The 20,996-nt window shown below is 36.5% G+C and overlaps 1 protein-coding gene across 7 annotated transcripts in view; it reads left to right on the top strand.

Moving 5' to 3' along the window:
* The window catches only part of PEX5L (peroxisomal biogenesis factor 5 like), a 261,179-nt gene that overhangs the window by 62,893 nt on the left and 177,290 nt on the right, over window positions 1-20,996 (top strand). Inside the window, exon 1 of one of the 7 annotated variants that reach the window (XM_051983219.1) lies at window positions 15,086-19,179. The exons of 4 other annotated variants lie outside the window; for them this stretch is intronic. Coding sequence is in view for 2 of the 3 variants with exons in the window: in XM_051983217.1 (XP_051839177.1) it covers window positions 20,815-20,907 (93 nt within the window). In the remaining variant the exon portion in view is untranslated. Of the gene's footprint in view, window positions 1-15,085; window positions 19,180-19,823; window positions 20,908-20,996 lie in introns of those variants that run through there. 2 more of the 7 variants (XM_051983217.1, XM_051983214.1) reach the window with 2 other exon arrangements.

Here is a 20,996-nt window from a genome sequence, read left to right as displayed (position 1 = left end):
TTAGAGGCAGGGGTCCTCAGTGCAAAACCTGACTCTGCCACAGAATCCAGAAATATTTCTTAAATTCAAAATCTGTGATATCTTGAGCACATCATCTAACCTGAGATTTAATTTCCTTACCTGTATGTAAAAATAAGAGTGTGGATTAGATGGTGTATGAGCCACTGAATCACTACAATTTATCGAATAACAGAGTTACAGATGTCTTCTTAATTGTATATCAGAAAAGTTGAGGCTCACTGAGTAAGTGACATACCTAAGACTAGTTAATGTTACATCACATTAATAACTACTTGTTGACTAGTCATTAAAATAACTTGACAAAACCAAAGACCAAAACCCAGTCACACTTATAGATATCCACCCCCCTTATTCAATTTCTTTCTGTATCACATTTGTAAAGTATTTCTCATGCAATTCTCTAGCAATGATATATGTATTCATCTTTTTTACTGAATCTTTAATATTTTGTGCCATCTCTTGAAACAAACTAAAATAAAATCTGATTTGTGCTAAAAGAGGATTTAGCAAAAGCTAAATTTTCTTCCAAAGATTTAAGTCAAGGCTCCCTGTTGATTTTCTGCTCCAGTTACTTAACAGCAGGGCCTGGTTTGGTTCCGTCTCGTTTGGTGGGGGCTCTTCCTTTTTTCTTTTCAACCAAAATAGAGCCCTTGAGGCTTTTTCCTTTAGAGTCACTGGAAAACCAACTGGCAAGAAAGCATTCTGATGTTGCAGTTGACATTGGTTATCCCAATTGGTGTCTTCTTAAAATAAAGCTGGGCCAGTGTTTATCTTAGCACTGCCTTCTGAAAATTGTCACAGCAAGAGCTACTTCTCACCACGTTCTATTTTTAAACCCATTTCACAGTTTTCAATGTTTCCATTTGAAATTGGCATTTCTGAGCCTTCAATGGTGAGTGGCACATAGCCATCTTGTTAGAAAGATCACTTAGTGACTGGTCCCCATGAAAAAAAGGGAGAGAGAGAATAATTCTGCAATGTTATGAGTCTGAAATAAATAGAAATATATCTATGTATATACATATATTCTGAGTTCATAAACTCTTAGATTTAGAATTTGTAATGAGTCAACTCATTTATCCTTCTCATTTTACTGGGAGTTGAAGCCTGGAGACATTAAGGGATTTTGTTAATGGTAAAATTAGCATTTGAAATCATGTTCTGTAATTTCAAATCTCATGGTCTTTTCACTATACCAATAATTTAGGAAACATTTATTAAGCACCTACTCTATGCAATACCTTTTGCTAGCTTTTAGAGATACAAATTTAAAAAAAGGTTTTCATCCTCAAAGCATTTGTAGACTGTTGTTTGAATTTATTGAATTTTAGGGCATGATGAGGTATTATAGACACAGCAATTGTTAGAGAGAACAACTCATGTTTCTAATTAGAGAGAACAACTCATGCTCTAATGTTTCTAAGCCTCTTAAGATTTACTCTCCATCACAAATTCTACAGCCCATGAGCCTCACCTCCTTGCTGTTCTTCACACAAGGTACCTCATCTTCTGACTCGGTGTGCTTTTACTGTCTCTCCCCTATCCTTGGAATTTTCTGCCTCCTCATCTCTGCCTCCTGATTTCCCTGATGTCCTCCAGATAAATTCTCTAGCATGCCTCTACCATTCCTCTTTAATATCATTCCTTCAAGATCATAATAGCTTGTGATTTGCAACCATGATATTTTAATAAATGCTTATTGGTTGATTGACCAATGAACTCACTGGCCAATGATACTCCCATGCCATCTCCTCGATTAGATTGTGAGCTAATATGGCCTCTTAATTGCTAAATCTAATGTCCTTTTCTCAATCTTCATCCTTCTTAATGATGAATAGAGAGCAGTGATTGTCTTTTGCCCTTCTATATTTCCCCAGGACTTATCTCAGTTCCTCTCTACAGACTGATTAGTGTGAAAAAGATGGATTTTTGCAGTAGCAACCAGCTTGGGATCATTGAAAGGGCTGGACAATTTTTCAAAATCTAATCCATCTCTATGCTCTGAAAAAAATGAGGCTTGAAAAACTTAAGGGACTTGTTTGAGGCCAAAGAGCAAACCAATGGCTTTCTTTGACCCTTATGTTCAGGATTCTTTCCCCTAGTCATGATTCCCACCTTTTCAAATATGAGAATCCCTTTTTAGTCTCCGATTTCAAACTCTTACAAAGGAACCCGAAGTCATAAAGGGAGAATTGGAAGGGATCTCAAAAGACAGCCAGTCCAACTCCCTCATTTGATAATAGCAGTTGTACTATTAGTACTGATTGATTGGGGAAATGGATGCTGACAAAATGCAAATGGGAATTTAGTAATGCTTTTAAATGAGTTTGTCTTTCATTTATTACAGCAGTATATGAAGACATTTAAAAAATGACAATACTTGGAGGACATACCAGATTTATGGGTCCTTGGCAGGGATTCCTTGCCTTCCCAGGGGTCCACAGTCCAATAGTATTAGAGTTTCTTAAATTAGGAGCTGAAAGGAGGCTTTGAGGTCACTGTGTCCAAATCATTCATTTTAAGGAAAGGGACACTTTAGCCTAGAGAGAGAAAGTGACCAACAAGGAGCAAATATCACATATTCAGAAGCCATTAAATTGTAGCACGTTACTACATCATAACAGATAAAGATTATTCCTACCAGAAGACTAATTGGTTCATTTTCTATATACATGTCTTTCCTCCTTCCTCAAAGAAGTCAAGGACTTTTCATTTCCATCTTTGTTTGTCTAATTCCTACCAAGTCCATAATAAATACTCTTTTAATTAATTGAATTAAATTATGAGCAGTAGAAGAAGTTCATCTTAGACATGGACAACTACCAAGCAGATGAGGCTGCTATAAATCTCATGCCATATTAGCTTAGCATCCTATTAGCATATTGAATAACTCATAGTAGGTGCTTCATCAACACTTGGGTTGATTGAGTAGCAATGGCTTCTTTCATCTCTTGATTCCAAAACTAACTGCAAGGTTAGGCTTTTAACAATCCCAATGGTTGGTACATTTTAATGCATGGAACCAAGAGGAGTTTGAACCAGGCACTGGGAAGAGAGGATCCAGAGGGACATCTACTTCTATGCCCCTGTTCTCATCCTGCTGTGATCATGGAGGGGGCAGAGGCTTTTCCTGTATTCTCCCCAGCAGCAGCAATCCCTTTGCTCATGGGGGAGGAAGGGAGCATATCTAACTCAATCTCTCTCTCTCTCTCTCTCTTTATATATATATATATATATATATATATATATATAATGTATACATATTATATATGTGTGTGTGTGTGTATCCCATCTCTGAAATGTTCTATCCTGCTTATCTCTATTTCATAGCTCCCCTGGATTTCTTTGAAACTCAGCTCAAACCCCACCTACTTTTAGGGGTCTTTCCTAGGTACCCAAGTGTTAGTACCCTCCCCTCTAAGATTACCTTCCAGCTATCTTATATATATCTTTTTTAACCCAGTATTTTGCATGAGGTCTTTCCCATTTGATGTATATTCCCAGAGGGCAAGGACAATGTCTCCACCACCACCAGCAGCATCACCTTTTTCTGTATCCCTAATATTTAGCACAGTTCTTGAAACATAGTAAGCATTTAAATAGTTTGTTGAATGGATAATCATCTCAAATACTCACCATTGCCACTATCACTCTCATCATCCACCTCTCTCTGTTCAGGCAGATTCCCCTTTCAGACTGCCTTCTGGCTAATCTGGATACATATTATGAATAAATAATTGCTCACTGGATAGGAGACAGTTGAGGAATATATTAGGAAATGAAATATATTTTAAATGTCTTACCCATTTGACTAGGATCTCCTTGAGGGCAGGAACTATGATTTGCCTTTCCCATACTGAATATAGTGACCCATACATAGTAAGTAGGTGCTTAATAAATCCTCATTGAGTTAATTGAAAGCCTGTACACTCTGATATTCAGTTAATTTCAAGAAAAACGAAATGAAATACTAAAAGATTTATAAATGTATCCAGAAATATGTTCTTTCCCTTCTTCTGTGAAGGGTTTTTATCTATCCATCATGTATAGCCTATCTGTAATAGAGAAAGGGTTTTTTATTGTTAGAAATTAATGAAGGACAGTTTAAAAAAACAATGGAAAACTGTTCCTTTATGTGCTACATGGCCTTATTGTCTATTTTTGTACATCTACAAAGGAAACCCCCTATGACAGCAGACTATTGCAGGCAGCTGGCAACAATGGATTGGTGACTGAGACCTGGAGACAGCAAGTTTCTTTCACTGGTCTCAGATCTTAGGCTTGGACTTTTCTGGTAAAAGACACAAAGTTGAGAAGAGTTAGGTTCACACAAATATATTTGGGTATTTTTTGTCAGGATGTTTAAAAAGGCTTTGAGATAAAATCTTAGTTTCTCCGCTGCCTCTACCAAGTATTTTGCAATAATATTTTATGACAATATCTAAGAGTGAAGTGATGTAAGACAATGTAGCTCAGGAGAGAAAGTGAGCTTTAAGGCAAAGGAAACTAGCTCTACCACTTATTTTCTACAGGACCATGGCTAATTGTATTTCTCTAGCCTCATCCATAAACTAAAGAAATTGGACTAGATAAGCTCAAAATATCATATTGGGTTCAAACTCTATCTCTGATGTTCAGTTTTTGAGTGATCAGTGGCTAGTCAGTTAGCAGACAGCCTCAGTTTCCTCATCTATAAAATTAGAGGCTTAAACTAGATGACTTCTGAGGTCCCTTCCAGCTGTAGAACTATTATCTTTATTTTATTATCTAGGACTAAATCTATGATTCAATAAAACTATATAAATGTCAAAAAGGTAAAGGTGATGATGATAGCCCTTATGTAGAATTTGAAAATTTGCAAAGCATTTTACAAATATTGTGTCTTATTATGTATTATTATTATGTACTTATATGTAGAGACAAGGGTGGAGGAAAGGGATTTCTAGGGAGAAGGAGTACCTCAACCTCTATATTCAAATCTTGACCCATTTCAGTTCACAGTGAACACACATAGCAAATAACAAAGGAATTCATTTATCAAAATCATAGTAGCAAAATAATAATCAGAGAAGGTCTTCATAGGAAAATATGTACCAAACTATACAGAATGAAGGAGCTCCCACAACTTAACTGAGAGAAAGGTTACTAGAGTTCACCCAATGAGAAATTACCAGTCCCTAAAGTGAAGCCTCTTCTGGCTTCCAAAGAGATTCTCTCTTCTCTTCTCTTCTCTTCTCTTCTCTTCTCTTCTCTTCTCTTCTCTTCTCTTCTCTTCTCTTCTCTTCTCTTCTCTTCTCTTCTCTTCTCTTCTCTCTTCTCTTCTCTTCTCTTCTCTCTCTCTCTCTCTCTCTCTTTTCTCTCTCTCTCTGTCTCTGTCTCTGTGTCTCTCTTCTGTGTGTGTGTGTGTATGTGTGTGTCTCTCTATATATCCCTCTCTCTATCTCTCTGTCTCTATCTGTATGTGTCTCTGTCTCTCTCTGTCTCTGTCTCTTTCTCTTTCTGTCTCTCTCTTTTTTCTCTCTCTGTCTATCTTTTTTCTCTGTCTCTCTCTTCTGTCTCCTTCTTTCTTTGTCTCTCTCTTCTTCTCTTTCTAATGTCATAATTCATTTATAACTTTCAAAAATACCTACAAAACCTCCCATTCTTCTTATAAAAGTGAGAGACTATGGATGTGCACTATCACATGTACTATCAGACTCATTTAGAATATTGTTTAGTTTTGCTGAACTTTCTTTCCCTTTTCTTTTTAATCTCTTTCAAGGGATGGTTTCACTAGAGGAAATGGGGAAGGGATTGATACATTTTGCAGTGAAGAGATTATCAAAACACGAAATGAACCAAAAAAATTAAGCTATGCAAAAACTACATAAAATAAACACGGCTCTGAACTGTATATGGAGTCCACATAAAAGACTCTGTCCTCCAAAAGGAGAAGAAACTGCTCATAATCCTGTTTTGTATTTGCTTCAATTGTCCTTCTTATCAACCTAACCCAGAGTGCTCTGTGACAGAGGCAACAGGGAATCTCTAAAAGTTCTTCCTAAAGATAAAATCACGCATGGTTTGGGATAATTCTGGGATCTCAGTTAATGAAAGTACAAAATGAGAGCAGGAACAGAAATAATCTAGTCCATGTAAATCCCTCAGTGCTGAATACTCTAAGAATTACTTTTGGAGCTCTTCCTCTTGTCATCTCTGATTAATACCCCAGGCAAACAATGCATTTCACAAGTATAATGGGGTTTTACAAGACAAAGGCTGACTGACTCCCCTGAGAATTGAAATTCACTCTTGGGGACAACACACTGAAATTAACCAAAAATCATTAATAAACTTATGCAAGCTTGAGAAATATTTCCCCCAAAGGAGAAACCAAGTAAAGAGTAGCAGTAGTTATATTAGAAATTTGATTGGGTTGTTTTTTTTTTAAACAAAAGAGCATTATAATCTGCCAGAAAAATGTAGAAGAAACTGCTGGAAATAAATATGCTAGATGAGCTGCACAGTGCTCCTCTTTAAATGAGCTTGCTACTTTTCCTAATTAAATTTGCTTTAATTTATAGAATTATAAAATCACAGTTCTATGGGAAGAGCCTCAGAGGATAGATAGTCTAAACCATTCATTTTAAAGATGAGGAAAATGAACATATCTTATCAAAGTTCATACAGGCAGCAAAAGTCAGAGTTAGTACTTTGAACCCAAGACATCCATCCCTTTTAGTGCATTTATTGTTTTCTTCAGTCATCTTTCAGTTGTATCAAACTCTTCACAACCTCACTTTGGAATTTTCTTGATAAATGATACTGCAGAGACCTGTTGTTTCCTTCTCCAGCTCATCTTACAGATGAGGAACTTGAGGCAAACAGGGTGAATTGACTTGTTCAGGGTCACACAGCTAGTAAGTATCTGAGGATAGATTTGAACTCAGAAAGACAAGTCTTACCAACTCCAGGTCCATTTACTGCATTTATTGAGGTTTTGGGGTTTTTTTATGTTTCTTTTTTTAAATCTATATTTTATTAAGTGATACAGTACATTCATTTTTTAATCTATTTCCATATGAATCATGTTGGAAGAGAAAACCCGAACAAAATGAGAAAATCACAAGAAAAAAAATCAGAAGGAATAAAAGGCAAAAATAGTATATGTTGATCCACATTCAGTCTCTGTAGTTCTCTCTCTGGATGTTTTCTATTCAAAGTATACTGGAATTACCTTGGGTCACTGAACTGTTAAGAACCAAGTTTATCATAGTTGATCATCACAATCTTCTTGTTGCTATGTACAATGTTTTCCATGTACTACTTACCTCACTCAGCATCAGTTCATGTAATTCTTTCCAGGCTTTTCTAAAATCAGCCTATTAATCAGTTTTTAACAGAACAATAATATTTCATTACTTTTGGATACCATAACTTAGCCAGTCCCCAGTTGACAGGCATCCACTTATTTTCCAATTCTTTGTCACCACAAAAAGAGCTTCTTTGTTGCACTTTTGCCCACTTTTATGATTTCTTTGAGATAAAGTCCCAGTAATGATCCATTTATAGTTTAGTATACATTTATTATAGTATAGTATACATTTATTTATTATAGTATAGCATACTATCATAACATAATATAATATAGTATAATATTTATTATAGTATAGTATACATATATTTAAAGTGTGTACTATGTAGCATGTATTGAAGATTGCAAAAAAGAGAGAGAACAATCTCTTCTCTTAAAGAGCTTACATTCCTGGAAATGCAGAAGGAATGGAATAAAAAGAGTGATATATCCACAGAAAATTAAATATAAAATATCTACAAGTAATTTAATGGCTTTTTAAAATAATATGTCTGAGGCCATGGGTTAATTGATTCTTTAACTAACTAAAGAAATTGCATTTATTGATAAATATAATACTTTCTATATTTAGACAGTTTTTTGGGGAGAAGTCATTATAAAAATGTTTCAAATAAACATAATTTTTCAATAACTTGGGATATCACAAGTGATTTTTTTCACCTTGTATTCTACTTAACCTATAGGATCACAGTAGAAAGGGCATCAAAAAGTCAAGGGGAAAAAGCATATTTTAAGTGGATCAAAAGATTTTATTGAAATGCTTTTTAATGAATTGAATCCTTTTTTTTTTTTTTTTTTGCTGGGCTAGGTCCTTCTGTATGGACAGAGAGGACAGTTACCTATAATAGATGAGTTAACAGAGCAGCCATTTCTCAAAGTAACTGAATCCCTACAAACCTGCCTGAATACCAGGTGTCTGAAATTGATATCGATATCTGGGGAGCTCTCATATGAATTCTTGTCTTCTTGCCATGAATAGACAATTCATAGCCCCTGGAAAGGGAGGCACAGACCATTGGATTTTCGTGTTGGAGTGGTTCTTAACAAAAAAAAAAAAAAGCTCATTGATTAAAATCCCCCTGATCAATGTTTCCTTTTTGTGAGATGTGGTTGTGTTTTTGCCTTTTCAGATATATTTTTATGGGATAGGTTTTCTTTTCATCCTGGGCATTTAATTGGCCCTCATTAGAAAAGGAAGAAACGCTTCTACAGTTGTCTCATGGGTAGAGTGGTGAGAGATAAGAATAGGAGTCTCCATGGCAGAATGCCTCATGCACATCATCATTCCAATTCCAGCACTGACCATTACCCAGGTGGCCATAGGAAACTTATTGAATCTCTCCAAATCTCAGTTTTCTCATCTCCAAAATAGACATGATAATGTCTACAAAGTGGCCATCCTCTAAGATGAGATGATGTCTCTAAACCAGGGGTCCTCAAACTTTTTAAATAGGGGGCCAGTTCACTGTACCTCAAATTGTTGGAGGGCCGGACTATAGTAAAAACAAAAATTTTGTTTTGTGGGCCTTTAAATAAAGAAACTTCATAGCCCTGGATAAGGGGGATAAACATCCTCAGCTCTGCATCTGGCCCACAGGCCATGGTTTGAGGACCCCTGCACTGTTTTGCAAACTTCAGCATCCCAAATTACTACATAGTTGCAAGAAAAAGTGCTTTTATTAACTTTAAAGTGATATATACAGCTGAACAGTGGATAGAGCACTATTTACTTGGAGTCAAGAAGAGTTAGTGCATTGGACACCAAAAGACATGTGATCCTGAGTAATTTCTTTCTCTTCTCTGAACCTTACTTTTCCCATCTGTAAGTTGGGGCTGCTGATATATAGAACTTATCAGTAGGGTTGTTGCAAGGATCAACTGATAGCATGTCTGAAAAGTGATTTGCAAAATGCTAAGGTGAAATAATGCCGATGATAATAAAACAATAATAATCATAATCATAATCCAAAATAGCTTTATTATGGAGTGCTGAGTTTGGAGTCAGGAAGACCTAAGTTCAAATATAGCTTCACTTGCTGACTGCTTGAGCCTGGGCAAGTCAGTTAAATAAACTCAGAATCAGTTTCCACATCTATAAAATGGGAATCACAATAGCACCTACCTCACAAGGTTACTATGAGAATCAAATCATAATATATGTGAATTACTTTGCAAACCTTAAAACACCATATAAATACTTTTTTATGATTATTGTTATTATTTCACTGATGCATAATGTGCCATCTGTTTGGCACATGTCTAGTTGATGAATAAGCTTGTGCATGACCAAAGCCAGTATTTTTCAGTATTCTCCAAAGTACAGCACTCTAGCAATGATCTGACCAGCACCCCCAGTCCTACTCTCCATTCATACCAACATGTCCTCCATATGGTGATTAGCCAGACTGGCAATCGCCAAGTTTGCTCAGGACAGTGGGATGAGGACTCAGAGATGATGGAACCAGAATATTGACAGGTTTCCAGCTGATCTTAGCGCCACAGAGAACATCTCAGAAGCGAGAGTAATAATCTGAGGCTCCAGGAGAAACTGCTTGTTTACTTGCTGCATCGTCATGGTTACACATAAATCTTTGTTGAGGAGGATGGAAAAGGGAAGAATCATGAAGCAGAAAGTCAGAAGCTTGTGAGCAGGGACAGGTCATTTTTCTGTTTGAATTTCCAGTGCCTAGGACACACTGCCCAGCACCTAGTAGGCACTTAATAAAAATTTCTGAATGACTGAAACACACTTAAAATCATAATAGAAAACTTATTTGCCCATTTTTCTATCTTATAGAGGATCCAGTGGTATCCTCTCTTATTTTCTATTTTCATTTTTTGTCGACAAATTTTATGAGGGAACATGGATTGGTCATTTAAAATTTGGAATGCTAAAGTCCTTAGAGAAAACCTCACTATGCCCTTCCTTCACAAAATCTGTGTTCCCTAAGGTCCTGTTTAAGTTAACAAGAGTAAAGTTAAAAACTCAAGATCAAACATCACCCAGCTTTTCTTCATCCACACCTGGAAAAGACATCAGACACAATCACCTACTTTTTCTTCTAATTTTTTTGTAATTCATTGTCTTTTCTGGACAGGTTGTGCCATGCTGTACACCCTGTGATTTTGTTGTTGCCATTGTTCTTAGAGTTAAACTTTTAGGAAACTGAATAAAAATATATTCAATAGGAGACAGATCCTTTTAGGTTCAAAGAACTAGGTCCTGAAATTTCATACACAGATATAACATAGCAGTTTTTCTTTGATGTGCTTATTGGCCTCAAATTACCATGGAAAAAAGTTGGCTCTGGATTGAAAGATAAGAACTAGTTTTGCTCCAGTAGAGCAAAAGCAATAAAGTGAAACACATCCCCTTTGCCTTACGAGAGAAATGGGCGACTCTGGGGGCAGAATGTTACATACACCATCAGATATGCCCACTGTATTAGTTGTCTTTGCTTAAATGATTTTCCTTGCCACAAAATAGGATTCATTTGGAGGAGGGAGGTATTCAGGGAAGGAAACAGATATATCTAAAAATAACTATCATGTAAAAATGAGAGAGATAGCAGGTTTTACTAGATAGAAAATTATTTGAGGAAGTAGTTAAGCCTAAATTTAAGTCCTGCTTGAACTACACATTGATTAATGTGACCTGATCTAATCACTTAACCTCCCAACACAAGCAAAAAATGTACTTTGCAGATAAAGGTAATCTATATTGGGAAAGGGAGTTTATTCTCATTGAAAGTTCTCTGTACCAGTGAAATCACAGGTTTAGTCTTCCCCACAAAGAAAGTTTTTTTTTTTTTTTAAGATGGGAAATAAAAAATGGCTGGTTCTAATCTCCATTTCCTGGTGATTTCTTCTTATGATATTATTAGGAGGCAGTTAGGTGGTATAGTGGGTAGAGCACTGTGTCTTGAGTCAAGAAGACCTGAGTTCAAGTCTGGCCTCAGCCACTTACCAGCTGTGTGACCCTAAGCAAGTCACTTATCCTGCATGTGCCTCAGTTTCCTTCTCTGTAATATAGGGATAATAATAGCACCTACCTCTCAGGGTTGTTGTGAGGATCAAATGAGATAATTATAAAGTGTCTGGCACATAGTAAACTCAATAAAAATGTTAACTATTGTGACTATTATTAGCAGAAGGACACAACTTACTGGTCTTCACCTTTGTTCACCACAGTACCTTTCTTGACAATTTTGGAGGAAGGCATTAGGGTACACCCATCAAACCAGGGCATATTCATCAAGCCTGCAAATGAGGAAAAGCTGGGGGGAACAACTAAGGTGCCTTTGATGAGACCTGGAGTCAGAAAGGTTTGATAGCCTGGAAAGATGGGGAAAAACTAACACCAATAATATTAGCTGCATTAATAAATCACATTACACATATGTCATCAAACCTTCTCAACAATGCTGGAGTGGGGGATGAGGAATTGTTATTATCCCCATTTTATAGGTACAGAAACTGAGACTGAGAAAAGTGAAAGTTACTGCTCCAAATAGTTGTGTCCAAGAAGGGATTGGACTGAAATTTTCTTGGCTCCAGCAAACTTAAAAAGGAAAAATATAAAGTTTGGAACCTTTTGGAATTAATTTTACATTGATTAATGTGAGCCACATTTAGAGTTGTATTCAAAGTATAAATCACACAATAAGGTACAAGAAAAGAGTGCTAGATTTGGAAGATGTGGATTCCAGTCTCAGCTCTGCTGTTCACAACCTCTGTACCTTGATGACAATTAACCTTTTTAAGTCTCAGTTTCCTACTCTGTAAAATGAGCAGGCTGGACTACATCTCCTCTGAGGTCCCATCCGGCCTTAGATGGAGCAAGCTGTGACTATATGGGAACACTACGACAAACAGGACATCTCAGTCTAAATGGAGCATAACTTCTGTTATATTCCATTCATATAGGAAAACTCTATATGTTCTCAGCTATGAGAAAAGTCTATAGGTTCTCAGCTATGTCAGTGAAAGGACACAGTCTAGAACCGATGAAGCAATAGTTTTAATGCATGTGGTCTTCTTCAGACTGCGTCCAGAACTATTCCTTCATTTGTTCTAGAGAGAATTCTTTTACTTATGTAGCTGAGAACCTGCAAACTGTTTTTGAGATTGTCGCACTCACAGCATATCACTGGGGATGCTGTATGGAATAGTTTGATCACATGTCCTTTATGATTAATTTGAAATTTATAGTAGTCAAAATGACTTATTTGCTCAAAGTCTTTTTAAAAATAATAATGTTGTTGCTGTATATAGGGTTCTCTTGGTTCCATAGAAATTGGACTAGATGAACCCTCCCAATTCAAAGATTCTGGGATTCTGGGATACGTGCAAAGGTTCTACTGCTTCTTAAACCCCCAAACACTTGTGAAGCATATCTTGCCCCTTCACTTACATGCAGCCAAGATTTATATTCTTAAGTCCAGCACTCACTTCTTTTCTTATATGCAGTAAATAACAATCACCCCAGAGAGCATGGGGTGAGAGAAATCTGACTTGAGTGCTCATCACTCCATGGATTTGTCTGAAATAACTGTTACTTGATCTCTCTCTCTCTCTTTTGATTGAGGAACTTTAAAAAAGCCTAGCACTTTGATCAGAAATCCCTTTCCTGAGTCTGAATGATATAGCTTTATTAGCAGAAAGTTCTGGGAACAATCTTGGCTGATGTACATTTCAGATAAAAGGAAGTCGCTGAAGGCAAAACAAATTTGCCTTAGGGGAAGAAATCCCAAACTTGTTTGGCTTATTTTAATGCTTATTTTAAATGCTTATTTTTAAAAAAAATCTTTTTTTGTGTTTGTTTTAATTGGGAGAAAGCACAATGTATTTTTAAAAATTGTTTGAATATGTAGAAATTGCTTTCTATATCCTAAACTTTAAGCACAGTTTAAAAGAAGCTCAGCTAAATTACTTATCACCTATGAACCTCAATCAAGTCTCTTTTTCCTCGACTCATTTTCTCATCTGGACAATGAAAGGGTTTGAAAAGGTTGTTTGATTAAGAATTGGAAACCCCTCATTATAAACTGAGATCCATAAATGGGAAGTGAGTTCTTCAAATTAATACAAATATTAAAATCAAGGACTCAGAGCTACAAAGGGTTATAAAGGTCATATTCCACCTTATTCTCCTTTTACAGTTGATGGAGGTCACACAAAGAGTAGCAGTAAAGCTGGACTTTGAACCCACATCCTTTGACTCAAAAAGCAATGCTCCTTCTACAGTGGTTCACTGCTTCCCTTTGTAGCCTCAAAATATTAAATCTGTGATTCTAGGATGTCTTATTTGACATCTTTTCCAACTCTCATTCCTATGATCCAATGAGAAATATATCCCAGAGTCAGAATATGTAATAAAGTAAATATGTATATATATATATATATATACATATTTACTTTATTATATATGTTATATTATATATTATATATTATATATATATATATATACACATAAACTGAGTAAGCAAATGAAAATTAATGACAGAGATCTGGTTAAATTTTGAACATGGAAAATAGCATTTTAAAAGAGGTTTCCGAAACAACTCATGTCTATATTGTTGTTGTTTCCAGCTCAGCAACTTTAGTTGAGTTCATTAAATAATGAACCAATAGTCAGCAATCATTTCTTAAGATAACAGGCTCGATGACAGACACTGGGGATACAAGTAAAAGATAAAAATGAATGTCCTGGCCTCGGGGGAGTTAATCTACTGAGATGTCTTTATTCCAAGTATTGTGTTTTGCTTTGATTTGCTTTTTTTTTGTCTCCCCTTCCACTCCCACCCCTCCACATACTGATGGGTTAGGAGGATGTTTTAGTATTTCTACATAACGACATATGAAAAATTCAGGATTGGGGAAGATAGGGTTAAATAGAAGGACAAGATGAGCACAGGAAAAGCTAGTATGAGTGGGCTGATCCCTAACTTTGAAACGAAGTCCTACACAGGAGCATTGTTGATTTTTTACAAAGATCATGGAATATTAGAGTGGGGGGTGGGGGGACCCAAAAAGCCATTTACTCCAACCTATATCCTTCTGCAAATTACCTAACAAGGGGTAATGCAGTTCTGCTTAAAGCTATCCAGTGAGGGGAAGCTCACTATCTCCCAAAGCAGAGGTTGGATAATCTCTTCTCAGAACAGGAGTGAGAAGGTCTCAAACTCTTCTATTACAGGATATATTGGCAAAGGAATTTCTCAGCTAAAATTGTCTCCTCCCTCACAAATTTCTCTAAACCCTTAATCAGTCCTCTCCTTTACTACTTTATTTCTATCTCCCATATATCTTCCTATCAGATTTATTTCTAGATATAGTTTCCTCTGTCTTTCTCATAAGCTTCATTGTATCTGTCTTTGTATTCCCTGGGCCAGGTATATAAAAAATCAGTAATAATTGATTAAGCCTAGATTTATTCCTATTTATTTCCTCTTTTTGCCATTTTTTCTTTTTTCCTTGGAACATTATTCTCTAATGTCATGATTGTTTTAGACTCACAGGAACTCTAGAGTCAACTCTGAAGTCCTGATTAGTTTAGTAGTTATAAGAAAAATCAAGGGGGAAAAAATTTAATTTTAAAGCCCATGAGCTGGGAGTTGCCTTCACCAACTCACAATGCTATACTTCCTACTGGGCAATAAGAAGTAGAAAACTAAATTTCTATACCAGGAAAACGTCATTTGCATTCTTTCTCAGTCACTAAATGACTTTGTGGCTTTAGGTAAATCACTTAACCTTTCTGAGATGTAGCTTATTAATCAATAAAATAGAGATATTAGCATAAAGCACCTACATTTAAAGGCTGTTGCAAAGATCAAATGAGATCAGGTATTAAAAGCTTTTGCAAACATAAAAATGTTAACTCTTATTATATTTCATTTCAACATTCTTAATTTCCCTGTGATTTACTTGTTATAGGTTAATTTCAAGAGATGAAATCATTTTTGGAGGAAAGAAAGTAATTACTAAAGCATTTTCCTAATAGTCGTTAGGTAGGGCACTGCTCACTGCCCCCCACCCCTTACTGCCCCCCCTCAACTTGGTTCTTTAGCTATAAAAAAAATTATAGTACTTACAATACCCATTGCAGTTTTCTTATGAGTTTGAGAACTTTTCAAGCCTTCAGATGTTGTAACCTATGACTCTATTTTCTTATTATTTCAGCCAGTGTCCAATTTATGAGGTCAGGCTCCCTTTCTGACTATGGGTCGTCTACTTTCCCCCTCTAGGCAGAGAGATTTTTCAGTTCTTGCTAACTAAAGACAAATATGAAAAGACACTTGGAAACAAAGATTTCTTGTGACATTTCTTTGGAGGGTTCCACTTTGGTTAAGTAACCACCCAGGTGGAAAAACTGAGTGTCTAAAGTCATGAAATCTTTTCCAGGAATCAAACGATCCATGTAAATTGTCTTGTTCTATGGAGAAGTGGTGGTGGTTGGAGTACTGAATTTGCCATCAAGATATAGGTTCAAATTCTACATCAGACGCTTAGTTGAGAAAGTTTTATGGCCTCTCTGAGTCTCACTTTCTTCATAGGTAAAATGGGAATAATAAAAAGTACAATATTTGCCCCAAAAGATTCTTGTAAGGTAATAAAGCACTCTATTATTACTATTCAATTTTATAATTTTAATTGGCATAAAGACCCATAGTATTGCTGATTTAGAGTGAAAATGACTCTTAGGGGACATCTATTTCAGAAATTCTTAACCTAAGGTTTGTAAACAAATACACACACATACACATATGTAATACACATGTACACACAAGTACATATATTTATAGATACGTGTGTCTATGTGTTTAAATATACACATACATATATCACATTTTCTATTCCAATATAATCCTATTACTTTATTTTATGAATTCTTAAGCATTATTCATAGGAGGTCCATAGATGTTAGACTGTCATGTGTGACTATGTCATACAAAAACACAAAAAATGGATAAGAACTCTTGATTTAGTCCAATTTCTCATTTTACAAAAGAGGTACCACTGAACCTCAGGGGAGGTCATGGGATCATATATCTAGAGCTGGAAGAGACCCCAGAAATCACTTAGTTCAATATCCATTTTACAGTTAAGAAAACTAAGGCACAGGGAGGTCAAGGCCTGCTCAGGGTCACTCAGCTAGTAAAGTATCTGATCCAGGATTTGAAAACCGGTCCTTTGAATACATGTTTCCTTCTTGGACTAGATTATGTACTCTGATATTATGGACTATATCATATATGTCAGAAAACATAATCTGACATATGTCAGAAGACTTAATCTGACATAATATGTCAAAAGACATAATAAATCTGTTCCAATCAATGGAACTATCTAGTCTACCTATTACTAAAGAACTAAATAAAAATAGGTAGGTTTTCCTAGAGAGTATATTTCCACAGTGATTATTTTATTTTACTTTTCATCCAAGATTGTGATTTCATTAATTCCTAGGGCAGAAACTCCATATTAGCTTCTATTTTGCAATTTATGGGAATGAAAAGTTAAATGACTTGCCCAGGATCACATAGATAGGTTATAATAAAACTCTAGCCAAATCTTCCTAATGCTATCTACAATACTATACCATGTTATTCCTTATCTTATTACCTTATTAATAATCCTTAAATGAATTATTGATACCACCTCCTCAGTTTTCCATCTATAAAAAGGGAATAAAAGTTCATGTACCACCTTCATTACTCAAAGGGCTATGGTGAGGCTCAAGGATTTTGTAAACCTTAAAAAACAATATATAAAACTCAGCAGTTATTGTTCTTTCTACTAAGGCAAAAAAATCCCTCGAGGTCAATCCATAATGTATGATCCTTCCTCATTTTGCAGAATCTCAAAATCCTAATATTGAAAGCTAGTGTGGTATCGATCAAAAGGAAATTGAATAGGGAGTTAGAAGACTTAGATTCACACCCCAACTATTTCCCTTACTACTCAGAAGACAGAATTGTAGGGCAGTATCAAAGAGTTAAATTTAGGCTTTGTGAAAAGAAAAATTTCCCAACTTTTAGAGGAATCTAAAAGGGAAATAGACTATATGCAAAAGTAATGAGATCTCTCCCCACTGGCAGTCTTAGAGCAAAGGCTGTATACTTTAATGGGGATTTTTAGTGATATAGTTTGTCTAAGTAACCACCAAGATGCATTCTGATTCTTTGTTTCTGTCCACTGATTCTGAGTTATGATGAAGTAGCCACTTCATATATAAAAATTTATACAAAAGTAGTAGATTTCATCTGAAAAAAACATAGTTTTTTAAAAATTATTCTTGCTCTATAGAAAAAATTAGTGTACCTCCTCTAATTTACATTCAAATAGACCAAACAGTATACTGTAAAATCTTTCCAACTTTTCACTTGTAAAGTTTTCCTGTGTAATATATCCTGGCTAATCACCTATGATCTTCCCTTTTCCCCTGAAGTAGTCTTGTGTTTTAAAGTTTGTCCTCCTGGCATATATACAATATTATCCGTATTAGATGGGGCTTTTTGTTGTTTTTTGGTAGTGACCCAAGTGATAGAGAAGTATAATGGTGGAGTACAAGAAAAAAACAAAATAGAAGAAAGTGTGGTATAATAGAAAGGGTTTGGAATTGGACATCCTGGTTTCAAATCCCACCTTTGCCACTTACAATATTGGTTACTTTGGATAAGTCATTCTATCTCTCTGGGTCTAAGTTTCAACACCAATTTTTAAAAAGTAGGGAGGAGCCCTGAGTCTAATATCCTTTGTGCCTTCCAGGTTCATGGTTCTTAAAAAGATAACTATGGATTTTTCTAGAAGAAACAGATTAAATTATGTTTATTTTTTTATATCTATATTAGTTTATATGTTATGTTATATATTATATATTTGTATAATATTATTGCATTTTTAAATATTATATTTAATTTATATTTGACTTATCTCTAACACATTATCTTTCACCCAGAGATTATGTGAATCTAGTCCTAGAAACATGCAATAGTGAACAAATAAAGTAGATGTGAGTGTCCTTTTCACTCGTTTCCTCATGGAAAACAAAAGGAAGAAATTTTTAAGAACAGTTGTTCTTAAAATGATATAAGCCTTGGGGCTAGAAGTGTGTTGTGGAAGTTTGGAGACTCATGGCATAAATTCAATTTGACAAAAGACCTCTTCTTCTCACCTTATGCTCTAAACTCCAGATGTTTCACCTTCTTTTGGGACCAGATTTTGAGCTTGTGCAAGTCCCAACTATTTCAGATGCGGGAACTGAGACCCAATGTGGTAAAGGGACATACAGGGCTCGAAGAGGTGGAGTTGGGTTTCCAATCCGGGTCCTTTGATTCTAGGACAAATAGTTTGTTTTTGGTTTTTTTTTTTTTCCATTGAGCATGGAACTCTGTTGCCAAAAAAATACTAAGAAGTATAGAGAAATATAGACTCCAGGTCTTAGATGATCTTGGCAGCTACTGATTGTTTTCTCGGGTGGGAGGAGGAGGGAGGAGCGCAGGAAGTTTCTTCTCCTCCCACTGAAGCCCTGCCTCCCAGGGTTGGACAAGGACTGACATTAGTTTTCTTTCTCCCTCTTGCTCAGCCCTTCAGCTCCCAAAGCCGACAGTGTTGTGGAAGTTAGGGGTTTGGTTCTTTTTCCTTTTTTTGGTGAATATTAGAAGAACTTAGCTAGAAGACAAGGGGGCCCAGCTGGGGAGAGCTAGTCCAGCTGAAGAATTGGCCGGGTTGGCCGATCCAGCTGCCCAAGTGCGAAGCTAAGTGCTTGAAAGAGGATTATTGCCGCCCTAGAATAAACAGTAAGTGAGAGAATGCCAGTGGAGTGCAGAGCAGTGTTTACTTCCCCGGCCGGAGGGGTGACTTTTGCAAGAGGCTTGATTTGGGGAGCAAAAGTGGGAAATTGATGGATCAAGGTCCATTTGCAAGAGGGGTTTGCTGCTGGCTGTTGAACAAGCGCTTCAGAAAGCAGGGTTAGGGAAGATTGTCTTTTTAGCACTTGGGGAGTGTGGACAGATCCCTGTTCGCTTTGAATAACCAGATGTCATAGAGTTAGGCTTGAATCAATCAGAGACTGAGATTATAGGGAGGCTGTGAGCAAGGAAGAGGAGAGAAAGGAGGAGAGGAAGGAGGGGCAGGGACCTAGAGGGAAGGAAGGGGAAAAGAGGAGAAAGAGGGAGAGATGGAGAAAAAACAGAAAAATAGAGAGAGCAAAAGAGAAGAAAGGAAAGAAAGAAAGAAAGAAAGAAGAAAGAAAGAAAGAAGAAAGAAAGAAAAAGAAAGAAAGAAAGAAAGAAAGAAAGAAAGAAAGAAAATAAAAGAGAGAAAAAAAGAAGAGAGAGAAAGAGAGAAAGAAAGAGAGAAAGGAAGGAAGAGAGAAAGAGAGAGAAAGAAAGAGAAAGAGGAAAGAAAGAAAGAGAAAGAAGAAAGAGAGAGAGAGAAAGAAAGAGAAAGAGGAAAGAAAGAGAGAAAGAGAGAAAAAAGAGAAAGAAAGAAAGAAGAGAGAGAAAGAGAGAGAGAGAAAGAGGAAAGAAAGAAAGAAAAAGAAAGAGAGAAAAAAGAGAAAGAAAGAGAGAAAGAGAGAGAAAGGAAGGAAGGAAGGAAGGAAGGAAGGAAGGAAGGAAGGAAGGAAGGAAGGAAGGAAGGAAGGAAGGAAGGAAGGAAGAAAAAGAAAGAGAAAGAAGAAAGAGAGAGAGAGAAAGAAACAAAGAAAGAAAGGAAATAGGAAGGGGCAAAGAGGCCTGGAAGAAGAGTATGAAGAAGAAAAGGGAGGGAAAGAGGACTCAAAATGAGGAGAAGAGATAAGAGACAGAGAAAGCAGCAGAAAAACAGGAAAGAGAGACAAAGATAAAAGACAGAGTCAAACAAAAAGAGACAGTAAAAAAGAGGGTGAAAAAGAAATAGGGTGCTGAGAGGAGATGTAAGACATACACAGAGATGGCAGAGGTGGCAATCATAAATGGATTTTTGGAGATTGGGGAAGGTATTAATTCTTTGACTCTGTTCACAATGATATAAGCCCAGGACTCTAAACTCCAAAGAGCCCAGGAAAAAAAAATGTTGATAGAAAGAAGCAAAAAGCTTTGCTAATGGGAAGGGCTTTATTCCAGAGGGCACAGAGTGTAATGGAAGAATGGATTGAATGGGAAAGGAAACAAATAGTAAATAATAGATGAGCTTTAAAAGAAGCTTCAGCTAGGAACAGAGGTGCCCTGGAAGGAGAATTAGGAGAGGAAGCCATCAAGTTTTTGATTCCTTTTTTATGCTAGTGGGCTGCCCCCATCCCCAGTGACAGCTTGCCCAGATTGGAGACTGCTTCAGGGATGCTCCAGTCCTTGATGCATGTTCTAAATGCCATCGCTATGCCAGATTCGGGGTCCTCTGGTGCCAAACCCTGGCAATGAAGCCATTGTTCAGTTGGTGCAAGGAATTCTGGGATGTCTGAAAGTGACATGAGTGGAAGGACTCTCGTCCCATCTCTCTTTAATGCCCTATTGTCCCGAAAACTGGCCCTACAAGTCAGCTACTTGGTAGGTATACAGACACACCCCAAGAGATGTCCTGAAACAAGTGTTCCCTTAGATGGCCAGCACCCCATTAGCCTGAAAGTGCAGAGCGA

This window comes from Antechinus flavipes, chromosome 3 (assembly GCF_016432865.1).
Source record: "Antechinus flavipes isolate AdamAnt ecotype Samford, QLD, Australia chromosome 3, AdamAnt_v2, whole genome shotgun sequence".
Taxonomy (NCBI): Eukaryota; Metazoa; Chordata; class Mammalia; order Dasyuromorphia; family Dasyuridae; genus Antechinus; species Antechinus flavipes.
The sequence above is the reverse complement of the archived record's forward strand: the minus strand, read 5'-3'. Positions and strand labels throughout refer to the sequence as shown.